General features: G+C 42.3%; 1 protein-coding gene across 4 annotated transcripts in view; it reads left to right on the top strand.

Moving 5' to 3' along the window:
* LOC110535967 (LIM/homeobox protein LMX-1.2) overlaps window positions 1–22681 on the top strand; it is a 55511-nt gene extending 32830 nt beyond the window's left edge. For all 4 annotated transcript variants that reach the window (XM_036935796.1, XM_021621386.2, XM_036935795.1 and 1 more), the window contains 6 exons: window positions 15445–15677; window positions 17572–17747; window positions 18514–18591; window positions 19012–19078; window positions 20649–20810; window positions 22241–22681. In XM_036935796.1, the coding sequence (XP_036791691.1) occupies window positions 15445–15677; window positions 17572–17747; window positions 18514–18591; window positions 19012–19078; window positions 20649–20810; window positions 22241–22392 (868 nt within the window). In that variant the 3' untranslated portion in view covers window positions 22393–22681. The remainder of the gene's footprint in view (window positions 1–15444; window positions 15678–17571; window positions 17748–18513; window positions 18592–19011; window positions 19079–20648; window positions 20811–22240) is intronic.
* Window positions 22682–24073: the final 1392 nt, after the last annotated feature.

Genomic DNA, 24073 nt, shown 5'->3' with positions numbered 1-24073 from the left:
ATATTGTATAATCTCCCACATAAAGGCTTTTTAAATTGGAATATGGTGCTATTTCACCAAACAACAATGTACTTGCACCTTTTTTGTGACAAATACCAGGGGCACAACTTTCACTGGGGACAGGAGGCACATGTCCCCCCCATATTCTGAAATTGCATTTTTGTCCCACCCCTGGTTTTATCATTGGAATGTGATACAAAACGAGGAAACTGTGTGCTTTAGGACCATGCGGACGACTCCGAGCGGTCAGGTAGGCTGTTTGGAGTGTTTATCCGACTGGATTAAAAAATACAAATAATTATGTCCCCCCCACTTCTAAAACCAAAGTTGCACCCCTGACAAAGTCTGGTGGATGTCTATGCTATATCTACATTATCACGGTTCGTCTAACCTGTCAATCAATGAATGCTGGTAAAAAATATATATATTTGGCCTGTGTGGACTGACAGTTCTGACCACATTAGACACACACTCCCAACGTTGTCACATTCTGCAGCTGCGTGTTTCAAATCACGCTGTGGCCATTGTCTGAGGAACACAAAAGCGACCAAAATGTTTACTCCCAGGTCAGCTGAACTGTCTCAATGTTTGTCTCTCATTGCAAAACCGGAGGTTCTACCATCTATGAACCTTTGAGGCTAACATTACTATTTATTTGTTTGGGACCGTGGTGGCCACAATATGGTCACAGTATGTTGTAGATATGAGAATGGAGGAGTCTGATATTTATAAGTGTGCACAATACGGCCAGCAGCCCTCAAAATCCCATTCAGTGATGAAAGCGTACTCAGAAGCACATGGGGCTTGTCTTACTCTCTATGCTGGAAAGTGAATTAGTGAGTGCCACTCTGGAGATACTGATATAAATGGGAAAAGAGCAATGATTTGTTAGCTGTGTATATTACAGCCCATGGGTCAGGGAGAGAGTGGGGGGGGGGGGGGGGGGGGGGGTCATCACTCAGTGTTTACTCACAGTAAATTGAGTTGAAATAATGGTGTTTCTCTGAGGCAAGACAATGGCCCAGGCCGCGGGCCATGGGATCAGGCAGTGGCAGAGCTGGGCCAGGGCACTTCAAATGAAAGGCTGGGCCTGGGGCCATGGTGACACCAGTCGTGAAACAGACACCCCTCTGACAGGCACCTGGGAATGACAGCGGGCGAGGAGAGGGGAGGTAGGGGGATGGGTGTGACGAGGCCTCAGGGCTTTGTCATTCGCGTATAGAGGTGGGAGGTTGAAAGGAGGGTGACTGCCCTGAGGATAGGCGAGCTACAGGCCCTGGTGGGGCAGAGAGCCTCACCCCCCTGGGACTGCAGCTCCGGCTGGTGGGACGCGTCCTCCTGTTAGTCCCTCAGCACGTCCCCATAACCTCTAGCTGTATCTGTGGTTCACCACTCCATCCTGCTTGGTGCCTACATTCATACTGCACGAGTGGATATTTGTGTACATTTCCTCTTGTGTGTTTCAGATGCTTTTCAGTGGCTTTAAGCTCTGCCTCTTCCCCTTCGTGTGTCATTCTGTAACATAAAGTGCTGCAACTGCATTATCCAAACAGCTGTTTTTTGTCGGCAGGGTCAGAGAATGGGCTGCTCCCAGGCGCAATGAGGGACTGCACGCATTTAAAGGGAGTGTAAAACTGGCTGGTGAATACAGGGCTCACCGAGGTTGTCAGTGCAGGAGGAGGCGTTGTCACTTTCTGAAGAGAAATAGAGATTCATGTCATTCATTTGTATAAGGACTGGTGTTTGGTAGACAAGAACCTCATTGTAGACACCTACGTGCGCTGGACATACAGCTGGCACAACGTCACATGCCCTAGAGAGGTTAGATCTCTGTTAACCAGGATTCATCTTCTTACCCCACAGCTGATGGCACTTACATGTTTGGAAGAAGTGTTTAGAAAAAAGTTGTGCTAAGGTATCTTTGCCCTTAAAAAACACGTCTGACTACACAGGTCAATCCCTTAGTGGCCAGTCAGAGGGGTAGTGTGCAGTCAGGAGCCACGGTTTAACCAGCGAGGTGAGTTGGGTGTCAGTGCTGGTAGGGAATGTGGGGAGTCAGAGTGTGGGTTGGGTTGTGGGGAGATGGGACGTGCTCTACCATGCTTTGCCATTCCTCTCTGTGCCTCGAAGGCTCCACGTGGAAAAAATGGAATTTTGTCAAACCTGTTCTCTTCCAGCTGGAGTGATTCACACAAACACTCAGCCAACTGCATGAAAGAGAGCCGTGTGTGTTTGTGTGTGTGGGAAAGATAGAGGGCAACGCAGACAGACAACCTCTTTGCCAGATCTCTGGAGGCAAAATACATGCTTGAATACATGAACAGAATAGCCTCACGGTAACATTAGATGGTAACATGTAGGGTGGAAAAAACCCTGTCAAGATGAAACACACATAAATACCTCCAATTCAGATACACAACACAAGTATCAGCAAGTAAGGGAAATCTCAGACAATTCATTTATTGTTCTTTTGGGGTGTTATTTGTCTCTTGCACAATGTCTAGACGTTACAGTATGTTATTCTCACCTCTGTGATGCCGAGACATTGCTGTTCATGGTTTTCTCTCTGCAGTGGAGAATGTTTTATGTTCTTTATGCCGTTGTTATAGAAATAGCTGGGCTCTCTTCGCCCAGTACATATAATCATTCCCATTTCACAAAGGGAAAATACTACTGCTCAGGTGCTCTGGCATCTTCAAGATGGAAGGTTTCAAACACAGAACAGACCACAAATTGTTGTAAATGTTATTTTAGGCAATATTGCAAGCATTGTATTTGAATCGTTCTTTAGGATACTGTAAAGAAACAGAAATGTTAAGGCTCACAATCTGTGAACAAGGAATTAATTGCTAACCCGCTCATTGCCTGCACTTTGCAGTAACTTACCTCTTAATGAATGTTTGCAGACCTTTCCAAAGGACTTTATGATTGCCCTCTAGTTTGATGATTCCATCTCAGGGAAAATGCTGAATATTCGTCTCTGATTGTCATCCCTTATTACATAACGGTATCAAATCAAAACCATTAGCATTTGAAAACAACCCAATAGCTAATAGTGATGTTTCAGTGCAGGATCTTCTTCCATCGTTTTACTTTGCAGTGGTACCAGACCAGTTCTGTGACTGTGTCCCTGTGTGTGAAAACAAAACCGAGTCATGTCCATGTTACTGTTGTACTATCATACCATAACTGACCTCGTTATGGCATTGCCGGTCCATGCGTCATGCTGTGTCTTTGCCAGAATTTCCTGAATGCTTCAGCCAGTCAGTTTCCCGCCAGAGAAATCCTGGGCCGTCGTTGTAGCTGATCTTATCCTCTGCAGTCTCAGGCTCTCTTTCTTTAAAAGCTCGCCAACTCCCTGTCAGTAGCATATGGGTGACAATTCTTAGCCAACAAAATGGACAACACCTGATTTCAGCATTTATATGCACATATGTTCCATCTACTTTAGAAAACAGACCGTACGTCACAATGCCATTTTCAGTAAATTAGATGTTTTGTGTGAATGCTTCACTTAATGAATACACATTTTTTTTTACGTCAATCTTCCTCAATTGGCTCCTCTCCCACACAAAACATAGACAATGCAGTGATAATCAGGCACTGAGAAGCTTTGTGATCTCACAATGAACCTTTTTATTTTCCTCTGCCAAAGATACTTGATATTTATAGGTGGTCTGTAAGCAGAATAGTGGAGTAGATTATGCTTTTTTTGTGAAACAGCAGGTTTTTGGTTAGCTCTGTGGTGTGTTCGCCGCCCCTCTGTCTGTCTGACACATTCCAACACTGCCCCCTCTCCAAGGCGCTTAGATACCAGTTGGCTTCTATGGCTACGGCAATACATTCATGCCAGCCCTTCTCACTGAAAGACATATTTGTTTGGCTAGTGTAACTATGTCACACAAAAAGCTTTTTAGCATAACACCTGCTAATCTTGGATTTATTCCTTTGAAGGGACCTGCAGATTAGAAATTCTAATATATTATTTGCATGCTAATCTGAGTGTTAATCCCTAACCTTTGGGTCCTGAAACATCCTGTCATTGAAAAAGATTGTTTGTTTTTCTTTGGCTTTTTCTCTTATCCTCTCCCACTCTCTTTCATTTGTTCCCTCTATCGTTTTCCATTATCTGTGGCTTCATCTTGTAAAGCTGGTGCCCTTTCCAATGCATACATTTCTGATTTTGAGATCCCTGTCAAGAAAAAGCCTTTGTGATCTTTTCTTGTTGTTGAGAGAACCAGAGTTCACAGAGGTCCCCCAGTGAGCGTCCTCCCTAAAAGATGCAGCAGCGGGATTGAAAGTAAACCTCCTCCTCTCCCGCGCGTCCCAGACATCTCCCTGGTTAATGCGTGCTGTGCTGTGCTCCTTACCTAGAAAATGTATTTTAATAAAGAACACTGCCTCTGTCTCCTGGCTGTGGAGAGGATGTTGTGGTGTCCTCACGCTGAGACCCTCCAGGACATTATCACACACATCTCATGTTATAGCTCCTGCCAATGCTGCCATGGCAACATGCTTTCCCACAAAACAATCTTTAACCAGGTCTTTTTAAGAGCATTACTAGAGTCTGGTTAAATTGCCTACCTTGCTTGCACTCTAGGAATATTGTTGCCAAAACCTTTTCGGATTTAAGAGCACACGTTTTTAAGGGAGTCTTTTGTAAATTCGTCAAAGTATGTGATTATGAAATGAGATACATCTGATACAGTATCTTTAGATTAGAGGTCATTTTACAGCCTAAATAGTATTTTAGACTCATTTTAGAGTCAACTAGGGAAGTCAGATGAGCAGCTGTTGACTGTGCCTTGCCGTTTCACAGCTAGGTGCCAACTTCCAGTATTTCTATTAAATGTGTATTTGTATAGTTAGCCAGACAGGAACATGATGATTGGGGGATCTTCTTTAAAGGACTCTTGAGGATTATTGAAATATATTTAGAATTTATGTGATAGTTGGGCTGGAAATGTCCACTTTTGGTGTTGATTCCTTATGGTCAGTGCTTTTCTGTAATGAAGATAATAGGCAGGGATGATCAAAAGTGATCTCCATCTCCATCAATCGGAGCAGTCTGAGTTAAGAGGTTTACGTCACTCAGAAAGACAGGGAACCAGTGGAGAGGGTGAAAAAGCAGGAACACAAACAGACGAGTCCGGCTCTCATGGACAATGGCTAAACCCCGGCAGTCTCAGATTCTTCTCTCCAGACTGATTTTAGGCTTAGCCAGAATCTCTGTTGAATAAATAAAGCCCCTCATCCAACTATCCACCATCACAATAATCACCACCTCATTGCTCATAATTAAAACCTGGGCAAACACTTGTCTTCACACCAATATCCTAAGGATGGGAGGAAGCGGAGGGGGAAAACACACATGGGATTTTCTTCCAGATTGTCTGCCTCTCCCTCTCTACCTATTAATCCAGTATCTTTTTAGCCATGGTAAACTCCACAAGATGGACAGGGCTTGGTTTGGGGTAGAGGGGGGCAGGCCCCATTGGCCTCTGCACGGAGCTGTGGAATTTTTCATTAGCGAACAGCTGGGTCACAAGTGGCACCAAAGCCGTCTTAATACTGTGTTCGCCCACAGATTAGGAGCGGAGAAAAGAAGCCAAAACGTGAGGTTTTCCAGCAGACCCTGTCTTTGCATATTTGCAGACCTCCGCTTTAGAGCACCTCATATTACTGTTTGTTTTATTTCTTCGTCCAGGACCTTCTGGGGTCAATAGTAATTATAAAGCCCTCCACTCCAAATGTTTTTTTTTTTAACCATTTCAGCACATAATGTGAAAACAGATTTTCCATATATATTTCCCCCAAGAAATTCCCAAAATATAGTTCTAGTTTTTAGTAATTAGCACCCATTTATTCAATAAAGGTAAACAACCATAATTTTTTGTGTCTAACTTTTCTTCCTAGATTGGTGTTCGATAGGGGATCAGGTCATTCATCATCAGAGACCTCCAAATTTACTTACAGAAAAAACTGGAACATTAGCCATTACCCTTGGTTTATTTTATGTACTGTGCTTTCACAGTACAGCCTCTCCATGTTTGAAGGATGATGTCAGCCCTCAGATGCACTAGCTGGTAATGAGCACACAGACTCAGAGCCTCCTCTGCCCTAACTGCCCTAACCTGGGCTGAGTACAGCAAGCCTCAGGTCCACTGTTGTGAAAAGCAGACCGTAGATGTGGGCAGTTATAGGCAGCAGTATACTCTACAACATCTGATAGCTATTACTACCAGTGTAGCTAGCCATCCCCAGCTCCCCCTCTCGAAAGGAGCAATCACCCAGGATGCCTCATTGAGTGGGTCGAGCCCTTAATGGGGGGTCTGCTACACCTCACCTAGATTCGCTTGGAAGGGGCAGACAGACAGAGGACCTGCGATAGAGTTATTAAAAATATAAAATGGGTGCGGAGGAATTTACAGTGGCTTTAAATGGAAGCTGTCCCCAGCCCTCCCTCTGTTCTCGGCGGGCTCTCGTTTGCAGAGCATGTGCTGTAAAGATGTCACATCTCCAGCAGGGCGGCCGGGGAGATGGGCCATACAAACAGCTTCAGTTACTGTCGGCTGGACTGACTGGGGGGAGTGAGAAGAAGCAGATCACAATTAATACCAGCCTTGTAATTCACAGCCTTCTGCCTCATTTGTAGACAAATAAATTCAGCTGTTTTGAATCGAAGATAAAAGTCCTGTTTAGAGACAGTTACGATGATGTAATGGAATGAAAACCTATAGACATTCTATTGATTATTATCTTGAATATTATGCTATTAGTTAGTAAATGTGTTCAAACATTCATTTGTTCCTTGTACTGTCGGACTACTAAATGCAACGTAAATTGTATCGGTATATGTACTTATCTATCTATTTTAACAGTGCAGTTGGGGCAGCGGTCAGTTCTGAGTGAATGTACAGTGTCCCCATATGTTTTTAGTGTATGAAGTATGATGGACTGACTGGTTTAAATATGTGTGATGTGAGAATATATGTGTATTTGATATATTTAATGTAAGGTGATGCCAAAGAAAAATGTCCATCCAGGATGGACAATAAAGTTCTATTCTATTCTAGATGCACTAATCAGGAAGTTAGTCTATCCTATGTATCGTAAACTCGCTCATTTCAGTGATTTCTTTTATAACCCACCAGGGTTGGGGAGTTACATGTAAGGGATTACAAAACAATTGTAACTGTAATCCTTTACTTTACCAGCAAAAATATTGTAATCAGATTACAGATACTTTGGAAAAACTAGATGAAGACTTTGAGGATTACTTTTAAATTCAGAAAAGATGTTTGTGAAAAGAAATCTTTGACACTACTCTGTTTTCTCAATGACATTCAAATCAGCATTGAAAAAAAGGCTGTATTCCACCTGAGCGAGTCTGACCACTGTGATGACACACCAAATGTGTTTGATGGATCGCAGGAAAAGAGCACGAATTAAGCTTTTGTAGGCGACCGTACAAGCTATGTCTTACAATGGTGCGACTGCTGTCGGCATCCAAAGATTATCCAACTTGAATAAACGCTTGGAGGTAAGGATAACAGCAGTGGTGTAGTAAACGGCGATACGGATATCACTTATTATTGATATCTACATAGCGCATTGATGTGAATCACACTGCTGCTCTCTCATTTAGCTATTTGAGCCTTACGGATTGTGGTTGTTGTGGATGGCTGTTCACAAATCTAAATGTGTATTTGAACCCAATAATGATTGAATTCAAGAAGTTTAAGTTGCCTATCAATCATCGTTTTTGAAACTAGTGGACAGCCAGTGAAAAATGCGCTCTTGCAACAGCTGCACAGTGCTGACCCCAGCCTATGGAATAACAGTGTTTTATTTTTATTGCTCAATCTAATTCATGCTGATATTTTTTTTTTATCCATAGGCCTAATGGACACATGCTCAAACTCGCACACGTTTGATAGACAATCTGTAGTTGCTACATCCATTTTTGTACTAGTAAATTATATATATTAATGTAAAGATATTATTTTATTTTATTATTATATATAGTAACAAGTGATGGGTTAGAAGAAGCCTACATAACCAACCCATAAAGTACAATTTTACATCCATATATGTCCAGCTATGTAAACTTTAACATTGATTTATCCAGCAATATATACATTTTTGTATTCTTCTATTGACTGTTAAGGGGAAAGTAATCTAAAAGTAACTATATGTAATCAGATTACGTTACTTAGTTTGGGTAATCCTAAATTTGCATTACTGATTACCATTTTGGACAGGTAACTAGTAACTGTAACGGATAACATTTAGAAAGTAACCTACCCAACCCTGTACCCCACTCTATAATGCAAAGTGAGTGATGACACTGTCTGTGTGGAAGCAGGGCTTGAATGCGATGTTGCATTGAGTGTCCATCCACAGAAACTACAGCTGTCCAAACAGCACTTGTGTACCTGGCTGCCTGCTCGCCCGCTTAGTTGTGTACTCAGCCTCTTCTGCTGGCCAGCGGTCTCACTGTCCTTTCACATTTCAACATGAGCTTTTCTTTCACTGTGTGCTTGAAGCACAACTCTTTCCCTAACATGCAGAGAAAGTTACCTCTCTCTCTGTCTTGACTACAGAGTGACAAAGCGAGAGCTTAACTGTGTGGTGTAATTTGCATCTATTATAAACTCATGAGAAAGATGGTGATGATGTCACACAAGCAGGCCTTTAAGCTCAACATCAACCCTATGGGACTCGATAGCACAGACACGGAGCACTGGCTGTAAGAAATCACAAAGAATGTCAGTCTTAAGTGCACAACAACTTGATCAATGCTTGGAGGCATGTAGGTGTTGCTTCTAGCTCTGTGTTCTGATTGCCGGTGCCGCAGAATGTCTGGTAAATGATAGACAGAGCCTTATGATAGGCAGCAGCAACACCCTGGTTGGTGTCTGGCCTTTTCCTATACGTGTGATGAGGCTTTCCCAGTGACAGGTCCTTTTATCCTCCCACAGCTGACTGTCAGGTTGTGCCCACAGGGTTTACAGCATCTGGTGAACCTGGAAGACCAACATGCTGCAGTAGACATATTGCCATTTTAAGGGAACAAACACCTGCCATAGAAGTTCATGCATTTTGCCATCTAAAGCGATGTGTAGACATTTGACATTGATACTGAACGACATAACACAACTTGTTTCACCTTGTTTCATCTCTAGACTAGTGTGGGAAAAACACAATTATTGGCATGTGATCATTTGAATGTGACTAAAAGCAGAGGTTTGCTGTGTGTAGTTGTGTAATACAGTGATATTGCCCAATCTAACATGACTAGCCGGCTGGCTGTCTGTGTGGCCAGAGGCTTGCCTGAAGAAATCTTTCAGCATTCCAGTACATAGGAGATCATGTAGTCATAGAAACAGTGTGTTCATCTGAGCCAGACCGGCAGTGGGGGTCAAGTGATGAGAATAACACCTCAGCCCAGACTGTGACTCACTATGTAACTAATGTTTAAAACATAGTGATATCCATTTTGGGTCAGGTGCACATGCGCTCATAGCTTCCTTCAGCAAGGCATCTTACAAATGCCAGCCTCACTATATAGTATAGAGGGAGAGCCCATGTGTGAGGGAAGTGATGGAGATGGCACCTTTGAGCCGTTAGTAGTGTGTACATTTTCCTCTAATGGGTTACTTTTACCTGCTGAGAGTTTAATTAAAAAACAAAGCGGCTCCATTTGAAGTCCATTACTATGCTAATGTTTTGTTAGCGGGGAGGGGGGTGATTAAGCAGGTTTTAGGGCTGACTGGAGCTGGCCCTGGGGACTAGAAGGATGGCACTTCTTATTTGGCTTCATTACTTTCTACACGTGTCTAAACACACCAACCTAAGATCCATGCTGAGACCATACTGTCATGGAGCCATATCCTTTAGGATTATTAAAAGTAATGGTGCTCTAGATTACCATTTTGTTATGCCCTAGTTTTGAAATGTAATTGAGTGTAAATTAACAAGTTTAGTGTTGTTTTAGTTATGATGACAGTCCATACTCTCGCATGTCAAGTCCCTCTCTATGCTGTGTGTTTTACAACTGTGGTTATCACTGTAAGCAATTAGACAAAGTAGGGTTATAGTTGAGGCTGCTATATTTAGAACACGTGCCTCTGTGGTCTAAAGTGCTGTCTAGTAGCCAACACAATTGTACATAACAAAGTCATTTTCTAAATGTTAAGGATCGCCATCTATGCACAAAGGAACATCTGGGCATCAAATGTTTTTGCGCGTAACATACATCCACTACCAGTAAAGCTGTTCAACTCTATATCTAATATTCATGCGGTTACTCTTCAGTCTTCCTTGGAACAGAGTTACCATGTTTTTAACAGGAGCTGCTGTTTATCAGTATCCTTGGCCTCTGGCCTCTCCCTCCACCCCTCTATCCTCTGGTCTTTCCCTCCACCCCTCTCTCCTCTGGTCTCTCCTTCCACCCTTCTCTTCTCTGGTCTCTCCCTCCACTACCCTCTGTTCTGGTCTCTCTGGTCTCTACCTCCACCCCTCTATCCTCTGGTCTTTCCCTCCACCCCTCTCTCCTCAGGTCTCTCCTTCCACCCTTCTCTTCTCTGGTCTCTCCCTCCACTCCTCTCTCTTCTGGTCTCTCTGGTCTCTACCTCCACCCCTCTTTCCTCTGGTCTTTCCCTCCACCCCTCTCTCCTCTGGTCACTGCCTCCACCCTTCTCCTTGGTTTCCAGGAGACAGGCAACTTGGGCTCTTGTTGGACTGCGGTGGAGATGGATGGCTGGAGAGAAAGGTCAAGCCAGAGATGTAGCCTGTAAATCAATGAGCTTCCAGCCATGCGGTGTTGACCGATTGCTCCACAGGTCCTCAGTCTGCATTCAGTGTCCGGAGACCTTCCTGTGGCTGTGACCCTGTTCCATACACCTCATCCCTCACGTCTGGGTGATTGACATGGCCAGCCTTACAGGCCCACCCGCTTCCTAGTGAAACAAGGAGGGCCATCTTCAAAGTGATTGTTTACAGCTGTTCCGTGGGTTAATCCTGATCCTCTCTTTCTTTTGAAGGGGATGCGAGGACATAATAGCCTGGGCTATTCTCCCACTAAATTGTTATGCTATTTCTCTGGTTGTTTAATAGCAAAAGGGGAGTAGGTGAGACGAGACCATGTGTTGCTAAATGTACCATGATTATCAAGCCACAAACTCCTCCATTCCTCTTTCTCATCCTCCGGGCTCCTCTTTTATCCCTTTCTCTCAGCCTGATCCTTATCACTGTGGCAGAAGCATTGAAAGTAATGTCTTTAGTGGGAAATCATTGGCAACATGTGGTGAAAGCTTAAGATGTTGTCACACTTTAAGTTGCTTCTAATCTGTTCAAAGGGAAAGTGCATACTTCTGCAGTGGGCCTTAGCAGGAGAAAGAAAGAAGAGGAACAGGGAGGTGAAAACCCACGACTCCAAAGGCTGAGGCTTCTCAGCTGCACTGAGCTTATCCTTTGACCAGACCAGGGATATATTTTTGTTGTTGTTAAATATCTCTATCTGAGGAAGCTTTTCGAACAGTTGAGTATTTTCCATCTTAAAGTACTTTGAGGGTGCATAGCTGAATTCACCATAGGTGAATGCAGAGTAATGATGAAATGCTGCTTTTCCATTTACTGTTTTACATTGCTTTTAGCAAGGTGAGAGTATAGGTTCTTGTGAATCTCAGTAGAGCTAGCTAGAATGTGAGCATGGCAGAAAAGGAGAGAGAGGGAGAGAGAGAGAGAGAGAGAGAGAGAGAGAGAGAGAGAGTAGGAGAGAAGCAAAGATATTGAGTGCTAAGAGATGGAAGGATGGAAGGATGAATGATTCCCCTGGGAGCCATCTTAAAAGGTATCTGCTGAGATTATCTCTTATTCTACTGATGAGGTCCAATGCTGAGAACGCCTGGGTAAATATTGGCACTTTGCTGCTTGAAACGTGGTCATTGATCCACACTAGAGGGTCTTATGGGCTGATCTGTGCGCTCAGGTGTGGGAGGAGAGAAACGCAGTTCCTGACTGCAAACGAAAGCAGGGACAGAGGATCCTGCTGGCTGGTGGTCCTCTTTGTGGTCCGTGCTCTCTCTCCGTCCTCAGTAAATGTACAACAGCACAACTGCTGAGCACACAACAAATAACAGACTTCTTAACGCAGGCTTCAATAGACGGGTCACTATGGGCAGCAGCAGAAACTGATGCATTCTTTTTTCGTTGGTTCATTTTGGGCAGATTCTGATTTCAAATGGCATTTTGAGTCTTTGAGACAGTTTGTCATTTTTGAGTGATATGAGTGGAGTTGTAAAAGGATATTAACAAACCATGCTAGCCCAGCACTACACCAACGGCTGCATCTTATCCCTCTTGCCCCATTAGCTTTTACAAAGAGCTCAGCCTACACTTCAAACTGCAGACCCTGTTCATCTTAGGGCTGGAGTCAGCATGACCTTGATAGTTGATGTGTTTATTATAGTATTTTACAGATCAGCGTGATCATCATCATCTGTGTCTTTCCCCTGTCTCCCGTGGGCATGTTCTCCCCACCGCCTGGGCCTCTATCTGCTAATCAGGTAATGGTATGGAGGTTGAATAGCGTGCCTCCCTCTGGTTGTCCTTTACTGCTCACACACTGGTGTTGTTTTAAAGAGCATTCTTTAGGAGCTGAACTTGGAAAGGTATTAAAGTGGGATTAGGCTCCTCCACAATCCAGTGCTTGTGTCATTCAGGGAGCTGTGTTCTCCTTTCTGCACCGCGACCCCCCCCCCCCCCCTCCCCCCTCTGTTTGATTGTAGCTAGCCGCGGGAGTCGGAGTGACTGGGCCTTTCAAAGGAGAGGGGTTAAATCCCTAGTCCAGTGCTCCCTGCTAATTCCCCTTGTTCCTTAGAGAAGGATTTACTTCTGCTGCCAGCTTCTGAAAGGCCCTCTCTGCCCATCCGAAAAGTCGCCGTTGCCTTCCTGTGGAGGTGTGGTTGCCATAGAAGGGGCGTCATGCATGGATATTCCATCTGAACCCCACTGAGAATGGGGTACAGGGGCCGAAAACAGGCTAGAAGTCTGGATTAGACCAGAGGACAAAGCAGGACAGGAAGATTCCAGAAGGGACAAATAGGAATTACAGCACCAAAAATAATGCAAAGTGACAGAGGGGAAATAGGAAAATAATGGCTTACAAGATTAGAATCGTAGAGGAAAAGAAAGAAAGAAAAGAATGGCCTGAATAAGAATGTTTTTATCTGGGTGAGAAGATTTGAGAGAGCGAATGAATGAATGGAGGCATGAATGTGGAATCTGGGACATATCAAAACCATACTAACAAGTCATTTCCTCTGCCTTTCTCCTCTCAGACGCCAATCATTAGCTAAACATTAGAGCTGGACCTCTGGGCTGGTCACCACACATTCATCCCCTCATGTCCCTCAATCCCAGCATGCAACAGTTAGACAGTCCTTCTCTCTAAAGTTATGAATCATTATTCATCTATCTTGTGAATATTTTGATTTGTTTAAACAGCGATAGCCAACATTCCATGCAACTGTAAGGTTGATCCACGAGGACTTTATGTTTTACTCCTACACTTTTGCGGTAGATATTGGATTACAGATGTAGGACCTTAATTTGTTCACTCTTTTGTTGCTGAGAATTTTCCTGCACAGCAGGAAATGCAAACTTTTAGTGTATTCAAGGTTTAAGTTTGTAATTTCTACTTTAAAATTTCAGACTTGATTTGCCCTAACGAAAAATATATCAACCCCTACAAAAAAATCCATTAATTATAATCCAGATAATAATTCACATTTCCTGTTAATGCAGGATTATTTTCCTGCTGTAGCAAACTGGTTCAAATTAAGATCCTACATCTGTATGTATGTCCCTGCTATTATCGTTTGACACAGCTTGAATATTTAATGTGTAATTGCTTGCTGCCCATGTAATGCAAGGCTGCCTTGCAAAAGATACTTTGGTCTCAGTGGGAATTAATATTAGGTTATGTTTAAGATTATATGAATGACATATTTTGTTGGAACACAGTAATTTCATCGTTGAGCAGATAAGCATCATGCTGTAGGTCTGTAAGTTGCTTTCACAAGAAGTCAGCTTGTTTGCAAAATGTGCAAAAATATATTTATTAAGCGATTATCCTCTAGGTTTTTCCATAGTTTAATAATAATCTTCTTAATGTATTGTAATAATTGAAAGATTAAAGCATGCGTGTGCCAATTCTGATATCTCTGTTGTTTTGCCATAATAGTGAGAAAACAGTCTGATTTGTAGTAAATGGCTGCTCAAAGATGGAGCTGATATGAGATGTAGAGACTAGAAACAGCAACCGAACGTGTCTCTTGTTTCAACCATGCCAGCAGCTGCTCTACTGAACTGTGTGGCAGACACAAACTCCTATCAGTTCTCAATCAGCACCTACAATATTATTAACATGACAAAACCTTCCTTGGGTTTCTCTCCCCTCATATTTAAACATATTCATCACTATCGCTCATCCCTGTCCTGAAACAGCAGATGATGTCAATTGCTGCTCTCTCTCTCTTTCTCTATTCCCTCCCTCTCGCTCTCTCCCTTGCACAATGAAATAGATGTTCACCACAAATAGATAGGCGGCAGCCAGCTGTCCTCCAGACCAACGAAAACAAAGAGCATGCTAATAAAACCAGCTTCACGGCTGGACAAGATCAACCACACTCTCTGCCTCCTTGCCCAGTTAATGATTCTCCTTCTGAACGACAGCAAATGAATTAAAACTCTCCCAGCCACCAATAAAAGAATACAAAAAGTTTGACATCTTCCTGAAAATATATTATGGAAGATGGAGGTGTTAATGTAGCCGTGCACCATAGAGGCTGGTTTAGGATGGCCAGATGAGATTTAAAACAGTGTGATGAGTAGGAGGAGATTAATCAGATATAGTGGGTGTAGAAAAGTATGACGACACAGTGGGCATGTTCCAGTTCCTAATCATTACTCAAACAGACCATGCTGACAACCTGCAAATAATCAGATGCTAATCTGACAGAGAAACAGTGATTATGATAAACAAGTAAAAAGAGAAAAAAGGAAATTTTAATGTGCTGATTCTAATTGAGCATCATAACTGACTGAACCCAGTGTCGGTCAGCTGTCTGAGGCTAAGAGGCATTTAGGTGCCCATGACCCAGCTCTGTTGGAGTGGCGTGGGGATAGGGGGACCCTAGTCACATACACATATGAACTCCAGTCAAAGGGACCACTCACTGGTACTGGCTGCCCACAGGATCAGCCACAGCGGCCTGCCACCCGCAAACCCTGTTAATCAAAAGCCCATGATGACAGGTCAAGCTCGGGAGACTAAGTTGACCCCCCTTGATTCTGTGATCAGATTGTGTTATTAATGTAACGTACGTTTTTTATTCATCTGATTAGTAATGGTGCCTTTTCTCTCACCTTCCATAGATTGTTTGCCGCCAAGTGCAGTGGATGCCTGGAGAAGATCGCCCCCACAGAGTTTGTGATGCGTGCTCTGGAGTGTGTATACCACCTCAACTGCTTCTCCTGCTGCGTGTGTGACCGGCAGCTGAGAAAAGGGGATGAATTTGTCTTGAAGGAGGGCCAGCTGCTGTGTAAGAGTGACTATGAGAAGGAGAAGGACCTGCTCAGTTCTGTCAGCCCGGACGACTCCGACTCAGGTAAGACCAAATCCTATCGCAGTCAGTACAGTACAATACAGTACACGCAGAAACAGAAGAACACACACTCGCACTCACGCAAACACAGAAAAGTATGAAAATGTATTCTGGGTGAGACCCACAGTTTTGAGTGATTGAATTCAGTCATTCATTCATTTTATTCTATGTACAATGGATATTATGGGCAGGGAGCAAAAAGGTATTGGGCTAGGAAGTGGAAACAGGGAGGACAAAAAGGTATTGGGCTAGGAAGTGGAAACAGGGAGGACAAAAAGGTATTGGGCTAGGAAGTGGAAACAGGGAGGACAAAAAGGTATTGGGCTAGGAAGTGGAAACAGGGAGGACAAAAATGTATTGGGCTAGGAAGTGGAAACAGGGAGGACAAAAAGGTATTGGGCTAGGAAGTGGAAACAGGGAGGACAAAAAGGTATTGGGCTAGGAAGTGGAAACAGGGAGGACAAAAAGGTATTGGGCTAGGAAGTGGAAACGGAAGACAAAAAGGCACTGTATTAATGTCTTGTTGGGTCCTTGTGCCGGCGGGCTCTTTTGCTGGAAATAATTAAATCGGTGTATCATGATGACTGACGGGAGGATTTAGGGCCTTTCGACAGAGGGCCGAGCGGAGCTCCTCTTATCTTCTCCTCTGTACCCCTCGCCTCCACACAATGAGGCATCTCGCCAAGCCTCACTGTTCAGACCCATCTGGCTCTCATTTAAACATGCACACAAAGGCAGAGAATTTGTCAAACACATCTGTCTGTGTCAACTTTTGTCAACTTAAAGGAATATTTATTTTACTTCCACGCTTCGTTTTGTCCTAGTGGAGCACATGGGCATTCTTTTGGAGTGTCTCCAAATTCAAGATTTTACATGAACAGAGGTTAACCTCGGCATATACAGAAAATAAAATATAGAAATCAACTGGTGAAATACAGTTTAGCATACTACACCACACTATTTACAGTAGAGAATCAGAACCAGATGACAGCAGACAGAACGAAACCATCATGTATGCATCTCCAAGCCATCACAGGAAGCCCACATCATTTGTTGCTTTAATTGAAAGTGCTGCTGTTTCTGAGAACACTGCTTTTCACTCACCCAGGCCTTGAATGTTGTAATGAATGCATTAGGGATACATGATTTAACATTGGATTTGATCATTATCTTTGTAAACTCATGAAGTTTAGCATTTTAAGTACGAGTATCTTTATATTATGTACACTGACATTGCTTGTAAGATTAATGATCTAATGTCCATCACACTATGTGATGATAAAAGATGGCACATTATGTGTGCCAATGGACAGACACCAAGATCCCTTTATGGATACATACAATTACAATAGACAATAACAAAACCCATCAGCTTTCCACCTTTTGGTAAGAATGTCTTAGAACCTTTTCCAATTGTATTCTTTATGCATAGCATCTTTATAGTATTTTTGTCTGTTGGGACCCAGTGTACATTTTACTATTATTTTCAGGTTCTGAAATCTGTATTTGATATTTCCTCTGATATTTTGAGTTCATTTCCTATATGTGGTCATGCTTCCTTTTCATGTTGAGGTGGATCCGCTCTGTACAATTCTTACCAAACAGCCAAAGCTGAGTGTAATTAATTACCAATGACATAATGTCAAATCCAATGACAAATGTGCATATAACATTGTGCTTTTCTGGTAAGTCCTCTGAAAGTCTAATCGTGCACTATTCGTTTTGTAATAAATTCATAAGAAACTATTAAATCCACGTGTCTCCTTTCATTATGGATACTCTTGTGGAGTCGGAATCTCTTGGAATTGGAATGAACGTCTATTTATCAGCAGACTTTCTGAGAAGGTGTCAGCTCAAACCCATACTGATATTGGTGAAAAATGGTATCTCCATGCAGAGAAAAGCGACGATGGGGATCTGGGTATCAAGCAGGAGAAAGTCACCGGAGGCCAGGGCAAGGGAGATGATGGGAAGGACCCCAGAAGGCCCAAGCGACCCCGCACCATTCTGAACACTCAGCAGAGACGAGCCTTCAAAGCCTCCTTCGAGGTGTCCTCCAAGCCCTGCAGAAAGGTGAGACCTTCTCCTCTCCTCCACATGACCTAGTCACCACCAAAGCAGCTCTATTTTCACCAGACAGACAGAGTTAATCCCACTGTCTGCCTACTGAACACTCAACGGAGGTGAAAACTAACACTTTGTTTAACCTCGAGCACGAAGGCGGCTAGCTGCAGTTTGAGCACAAAAGTAGCTACGAGGAACAAGTGTATTTAGGCTACAGAGAATGACCTGAAATAATGACCTAGATTGGGAAAACTACTGTAAATGTCTGCACTGCTACAGTATACACACAGTATGAACTGAAAGCTGGCATTTGTGAGAAGAGAAGCAACAAAATCAATCTTTTAAGCTTACTTTGAGTTATTTTTGTAGTATACTGTAGATGCAAATCCAATACTAATATTTCATAATATCCCCATGGACAGACTGACATGTGGAGAATTGGAGGAATGCCATGAGGCCTACAGTAGTTTTACAAATAAAATTCTCAAATTTGAAAAATCTCCAGCACCTCGGAGCTGTGCTTTGAAGTGGCTAGCAACACTCTGGTCTGTGTTAACTGAGGTAGAGGGTAACGCAGCCCATCTGCCCTGCGCCAAATGACATTCTGAAAGAGAGGAACTGCATCCATAGTGGAGGCCCTAAAAGCATTCACTGCACCCGCTCCAAAGCTTTGAAGAGGCAGTAACCAATAGGTCCAAAAAGACTGCCACAATCTGTAGTTAGGTGTTTGTTTTCTTGTGGGATGTTGAAATGCATTTGTGTTGACTTGTTAAAGGTAAGGGAGACCCTAGCTGCTGAGACAGGCCTCAGTGTTCGTGTGGTGCAGGTGTGGTTTCAAAACCAGAGAGCCAAGGTGAGAGCACAACCACCAGAAAGGCACTGTTTGTGATAATTATGTTATTTGTTACTAATCAAGAGACCAATGTAGTAATAGCAATGCAGTACACATAGATTGGCAGGAGTGTTCAAACATTACAGTATTGGAGCTAACAAATCACCACAGATATCAACAATACATGTAACTATTTCATTGCATTCCATTTAACTCTGTAAAGTTAAAGTGCAATGCATTCAAATCTACCTCAGTCATACGTTGGATGTCTACATCCACCTCCTTTTTTGATATTATCTTAAAAAGCCTTTGATAACAAAGTACAGTCAGATACGTGTTCCTATAGTTCACTCAGGGGTGAGCAACAAGAAGCATTGTTTTCAAATGAAAAACAGCACCTTAGTTTGGGGAGTTACTTAAAACTCTGTCTTTTTTTTTTAGATGAAGAAGATGGCAAGGAGACAGCAACAGCAACAAGAACAACAGAATTCTCAAAGGCTTGGCCAAGGTACAGTATACAGTCTACAGTTTGGGCTGAAGAGAGCCAATAACCACTGCCCCAGAATAATTTTCAATAGCTTTTCGGTAGTTTAAAAACAGATGTTACTGCTTCCGTATTACCATGGCTTTAGACAATTATTTTGCATTTGACATGGTGTTAAAAATTCTGATCTGGGATTATCACATAACATAAATAAAAATGATGATTCTGCCAGCTAAACGTGCAGCATGGCACTTCAATGAGAAACACAGAGGCAGGATAATCACATACTGTATACCACAGCTCTGTGTGACCACTCCAAAAGATGGCATTAATTGAGGCAACATGCAAACCTTTGGAGTAGAACGGACGTAATGGCTTCTGCTCGTGTGTGACCTCCCACGCATTAGCCCTAGTTTCCACTGGTGTGTGGGGGGGGGAGGTGGAGGAGGCTAGCTAGCGTCTCTGGCTCCAGTCAGGCGTGGTACATGGGAGACCGTGTCAGCTGTGTGTGTGGGTTGGGAGATTTACAAATGAAAACCTGTTAATCAGTCTTGTATATAAAATGACCCATCCTGTGTGAGAACTGTAGTCCCCATGCTGTAGCCAGGTCAAACACTCACGTTCCCGTTCAGAAACTCCACTCCTGTAATGACGTCATACAAACTGTTTGTCAGGGTTAGAGCCACACCAACAAGGGTTCAGAGGTAATCTTCTCAGAATTCAAGACAAATGCCTTGGCACTGTACCACACCGTGAGGAAGAATCACTAGTAAAATGTTCACAAATGAAATTATATTTGGAATTTTAGATAAAATGGTAGTAATGATATGATTCCAGGCATATATGAAAGCTTAATTGAAAAACACACATCCACTATGGAGAAAGGATTTGGTTTCACAATCTTGTAAGAAAACACAAGATATATAACAGTGAGGAGGAAGAATCTACACAAAGTATACACAAGACAGAAGATACACAATTTAAGAGATGTTGCACACAGTACATAAATATAGCTGTACAAGCTGAAGCAGCTACCTGGAAATCCCAAGGCTTACATTTACATTTTATTACTCAACAGCTCTAGAATATTTTGTCAAACTCTGTAGGGAAAGGCATACAGTATGCCCTGAAATGCTGTTGCCCAAAAGTGCATATTGTGAATACTGGATAGGATAGTATGTGAGGAGATATATGTATTTTAGATAACAAAATGTACTGAGTACAGTTAACTTAAACAAGAAAGCATTACAGCAGACATATGTGATGGAAACTTCTGGAACCCCAAATAAATGAATGACAGACATCTTTTCACAAGGGCTCACCACTGTAAAGGAAAGTGCAGGGTGGTGGGCTCCAGTCTCAAACCCACAAGGGCTGTGTGTGCGTCCCACTCACCGCTGAGTGAGTCAAGAGCTGCCTTCTTCAAGGGAATGCTGGGAGAATCTCCCTTGGCCACAGCAGAGCAGAGAGGGTTTCCATGGAGACAGTGCTCATGGTCTAGTTTCTGTATTAGATTTAGAGTTGATGGTTTTCCTCCCAGGAACACAAGAGTCTTCATGTAAAGTCTTTCTCCACGTGGTTGGCTGTGTTTCAGAGGTGATGTCCAATCGGATGGAGGGCATGATGAACTCCTTCACGCCACTGGCCCCGCCCCAGCAGCAACTGGTTGCCATGGATCAGAACGGCTACAGTACAGACCCCTTCCAGCAGGGCCTCACTCCCCCACAGATGCCCGGAGACCACATGAACCCATATGGTGAGCAGCCACCCCCCTACCCCCCTGCTCAACCTTACATGCTCCCCAGTGTGGGACATGTGTTCAGGCCACAGAGCCCTGGCTTAGGCTGCTCGCACAAAGTACAAGCAGCCCCCTTCCACATGAGATGACACAAACATACTCACAGGCCACTGGTTTATTTTGAAGTTCATTTCAAAATCAATCCAACATGTTTTCTACTCCCCCTCCCCCTCCCCCTCCCCCTCCCGCCCCACAATCACTCAATACGTTCTCTCTGTCTGTGTATGGGGTTTAGTGACATGCAATGCTATGCTATCTGACAGTTTGCATTGCGGACTATGTGAGGAGCTTTTAGATAATCCAAATGGCTTGCGGTGAATTATAATCAAAACAATGGTGAGAATGATGAGTGAAGTAATGTACCACGATGCGAAATAACCATTGTATGTGACAATCACAGGGATTTTTATTAGTTTTTTTTTCTCATTTATCCTTTATTTAACTAGGTAAGTCAGTTAAGAACAAATTCTTATTTACAATGACGGCCTACCAAAAAAACGCAAAAGGCCTCCTGCGGGGGCGGGGGTTGGGATTCAAAAAAAAATAATATATATATATAGGACAAAAACACACATCATGACAAGAGAGGCAACACAACACTACGTAAAGAGAGATCTAAGACAACAATATAGCATGGCAGCAACACATGACAACACTGGGATGCAAACGCAAACAAAACACAAATGTTTAAATAAAACTTGATTCAGTTATTTTATTCTTCCGTTTAATTTACATATACGGGTTGAAATTGGTAGAAGACCATTTTGAGCAGTGTCTCCAACCCCATAAAGATCGTTTACTAAACGTAATATCATTTCTGAATGCCTCCATTTTGTGTCTTGCAGTTGCAACACCCAAAGTCCCAGTCTCATCACACTTCTTCTGTTTTTATGGGATAAATAGAGGGAAGGATGATATTGCCAAAACATTAAAAGATATGTCTCTTCATCACTCTATCCCTGTCTTTTGTAACAGTGTCATTAAAATCGGGAGTGCAATAAAGTTAACAATTCCCACAAGAAAAATAATAGGAAGAGAAATTATGAGATACGTAAACATTTGCTATTATTGAGCTCTTTTGGATAGATGCCTCTTGTTGACATGTTCCTCTCAGATCCATAGTAACTGTCCCAGAGAGGGACAATGCTTTCAGAGCGCTATTGTCAAAACAGTTTTCAGAAGTGTAATGGAATGTAATAACAATCATTCAAAGTGGGCATCAAGACTAACAATTATAACTTTGCAAGACAGTCATAAATATATCAGATTTATTATCAGTGCAATTGGAAGTTGCAGTTTGTGTTTATTCAATGCCTGTGTATGGTATTTTCTTTGACTGTAAATTATTATATTGTTGCAACTATTTTTTCTCTTTCTCTCCTTTATAGGTAATGATTCAATTTTCCATGACATAGACAGCGACACATCTTTAACCAGCCTCAGTGACTGCTTCATGGCATCTTCAGAAATGAACATGCAAGCACGTGTGGGACCCATTGACCGACTCTATTCCATGCAGAACTCTTACTTTGCATCATGAAAGAATCGCATACAGAAATTATATTATGTAATATAGCAGATCATCCACAAACTCTGCTTCTCGCCTTCCTCAACTGCCTCACATCAAGGAGTTTCCACACTGCTATGGACAAGACAGAAGCAACGACCTGTTCCAATGACTCCTGGATCATGTGCAGACAATGGTTTCTCAACAGTGGAGATTCCCTGGGGGGAAAAAAACAATTTTCTTCTTTTTTTCTAGAGATTATTGGTAACATATTTGTATATTACTGCCAGAAAAGTTGCACACCTTTCTTTGTCAACAAAAAGAAAATCAATGGAGCCACCGATTTTAAAAATGCAAACCAAATACTACAGGCCCACCAGTTATCATAATGCATGACTTCATAGTTAATCGTATGACCATAAAACTGAAAAACCCAGAAAAAAAAACCTGTGAGTTGTTGAGATGTGTCCACTTTATAATGCATCCAGCATTAGCATTTTGATCGCATTGATAGTTTTAGCCCTAAAGAGAAGATATTGTGTTCATAGTAAATAGACAGTGTGTTCACAAGAGACAATGTGGGTATGTGTGTGTGTGTATTTGAGTAAGAGTGTGTGAGAGATATTAACATTCAGAAAAATAAAGATGCATTGCGGTGTCCGTTTGGTGTAAATACTTTCCCAAGCAGATTGGTTGTGCATGTTAAAATGGAAAACGTTCTATTTATTTAACTATAACATGCTCTTGAAGGTACTTATGAATCTGAAAAGCTTTATTTAAACAGGAGAACATTTTGTTATGTAATTAGTGAGTACATGATTATCACAATTCATTTGTATGCCATTTAATTATGAACCATAACCCTTTTTTCAGACTGGCTGTAAATGAGCAAAATTGTGCTATTTATTTCATACAGACTTGAGACCATGTCAAATGTACATTTTCAATTGTTAAGAAATTGCTAAATTACCAAAGTCGATTGGTTCATTGAATAAACAATATTTCTTCTCCTGATGATAGCTTAATTCATGCTACACTGAAACACATTTGTACTAAAAAGACTGAACCTCATAATAGCAATTGCATCATTTTGTGACCCAGAAGGAATTGTAACATGTATTTTCATGGTACAGAAGTTGTTATAGAGATGGAACGCAAGGTTTGTAGTTTTTTGGATTAAACTGTGTGAATGGATGAAATTTACAACCATGTTCATTTATGATTTGAGAGAGAGAGAGAGAGAGAGAGAGACAGAGAATAGAGAGAGAGAGAGAGAGAGAGAGAGAGAGAGAAAGGGAAAGATGAGTAGTTTGGGTCACAGAGAAAGAGAGCAGGATCATTTAACATGGCTTGAGTAGGCTCCAGACACCCACCCTTAATTGCTAATAACCCATCCGCAACCGCCCGACAATATGTGATAAAGTGAAAATCTGAGGTCTGCACCCGACCCTTACCCGCAAATATAGAAAATGTGCTGTACAGTTCACTTTTTTTCTCTTGAACATTTATTGAACAAGGACGGTTTTCTTCAACATTTCCTAATTTGTTTATTGAATATTTAGGATCTACATTAGCTTTTTCTGCCCAAGTTCCCAAAAGCATTTGGAGATTGGCATGTACTTGGCATGCATACAGTTAGGACCTAAAGCTTAAGCACTAATGCCAGATACAAATAATGAAAGAAAAACCTCTGTATAACATATAGATATGAATT

This window comes from Oncorhynchus mykiss, chromosome 11 (assembly GCF_013265735.2).
Source record: "Oncorhynchus mykiss isolate Arlee chromosome 11, USDA_OmykA_1.1, whole genome shotgun sequence".
In the NCBI taxonomy this organism is placed as follows: domain Eukaryota; kingdom Metazoa; phylum Chordata; class Actinopteri; order Salmoniformes; family Salmonidae; genus Oncorhynchus; species Oncorhynchus mykiss.
Note: the sequence above shows the minus strand (reverse complement) of the source record. Positions and strands in the feature narration are given on the sequence as shown.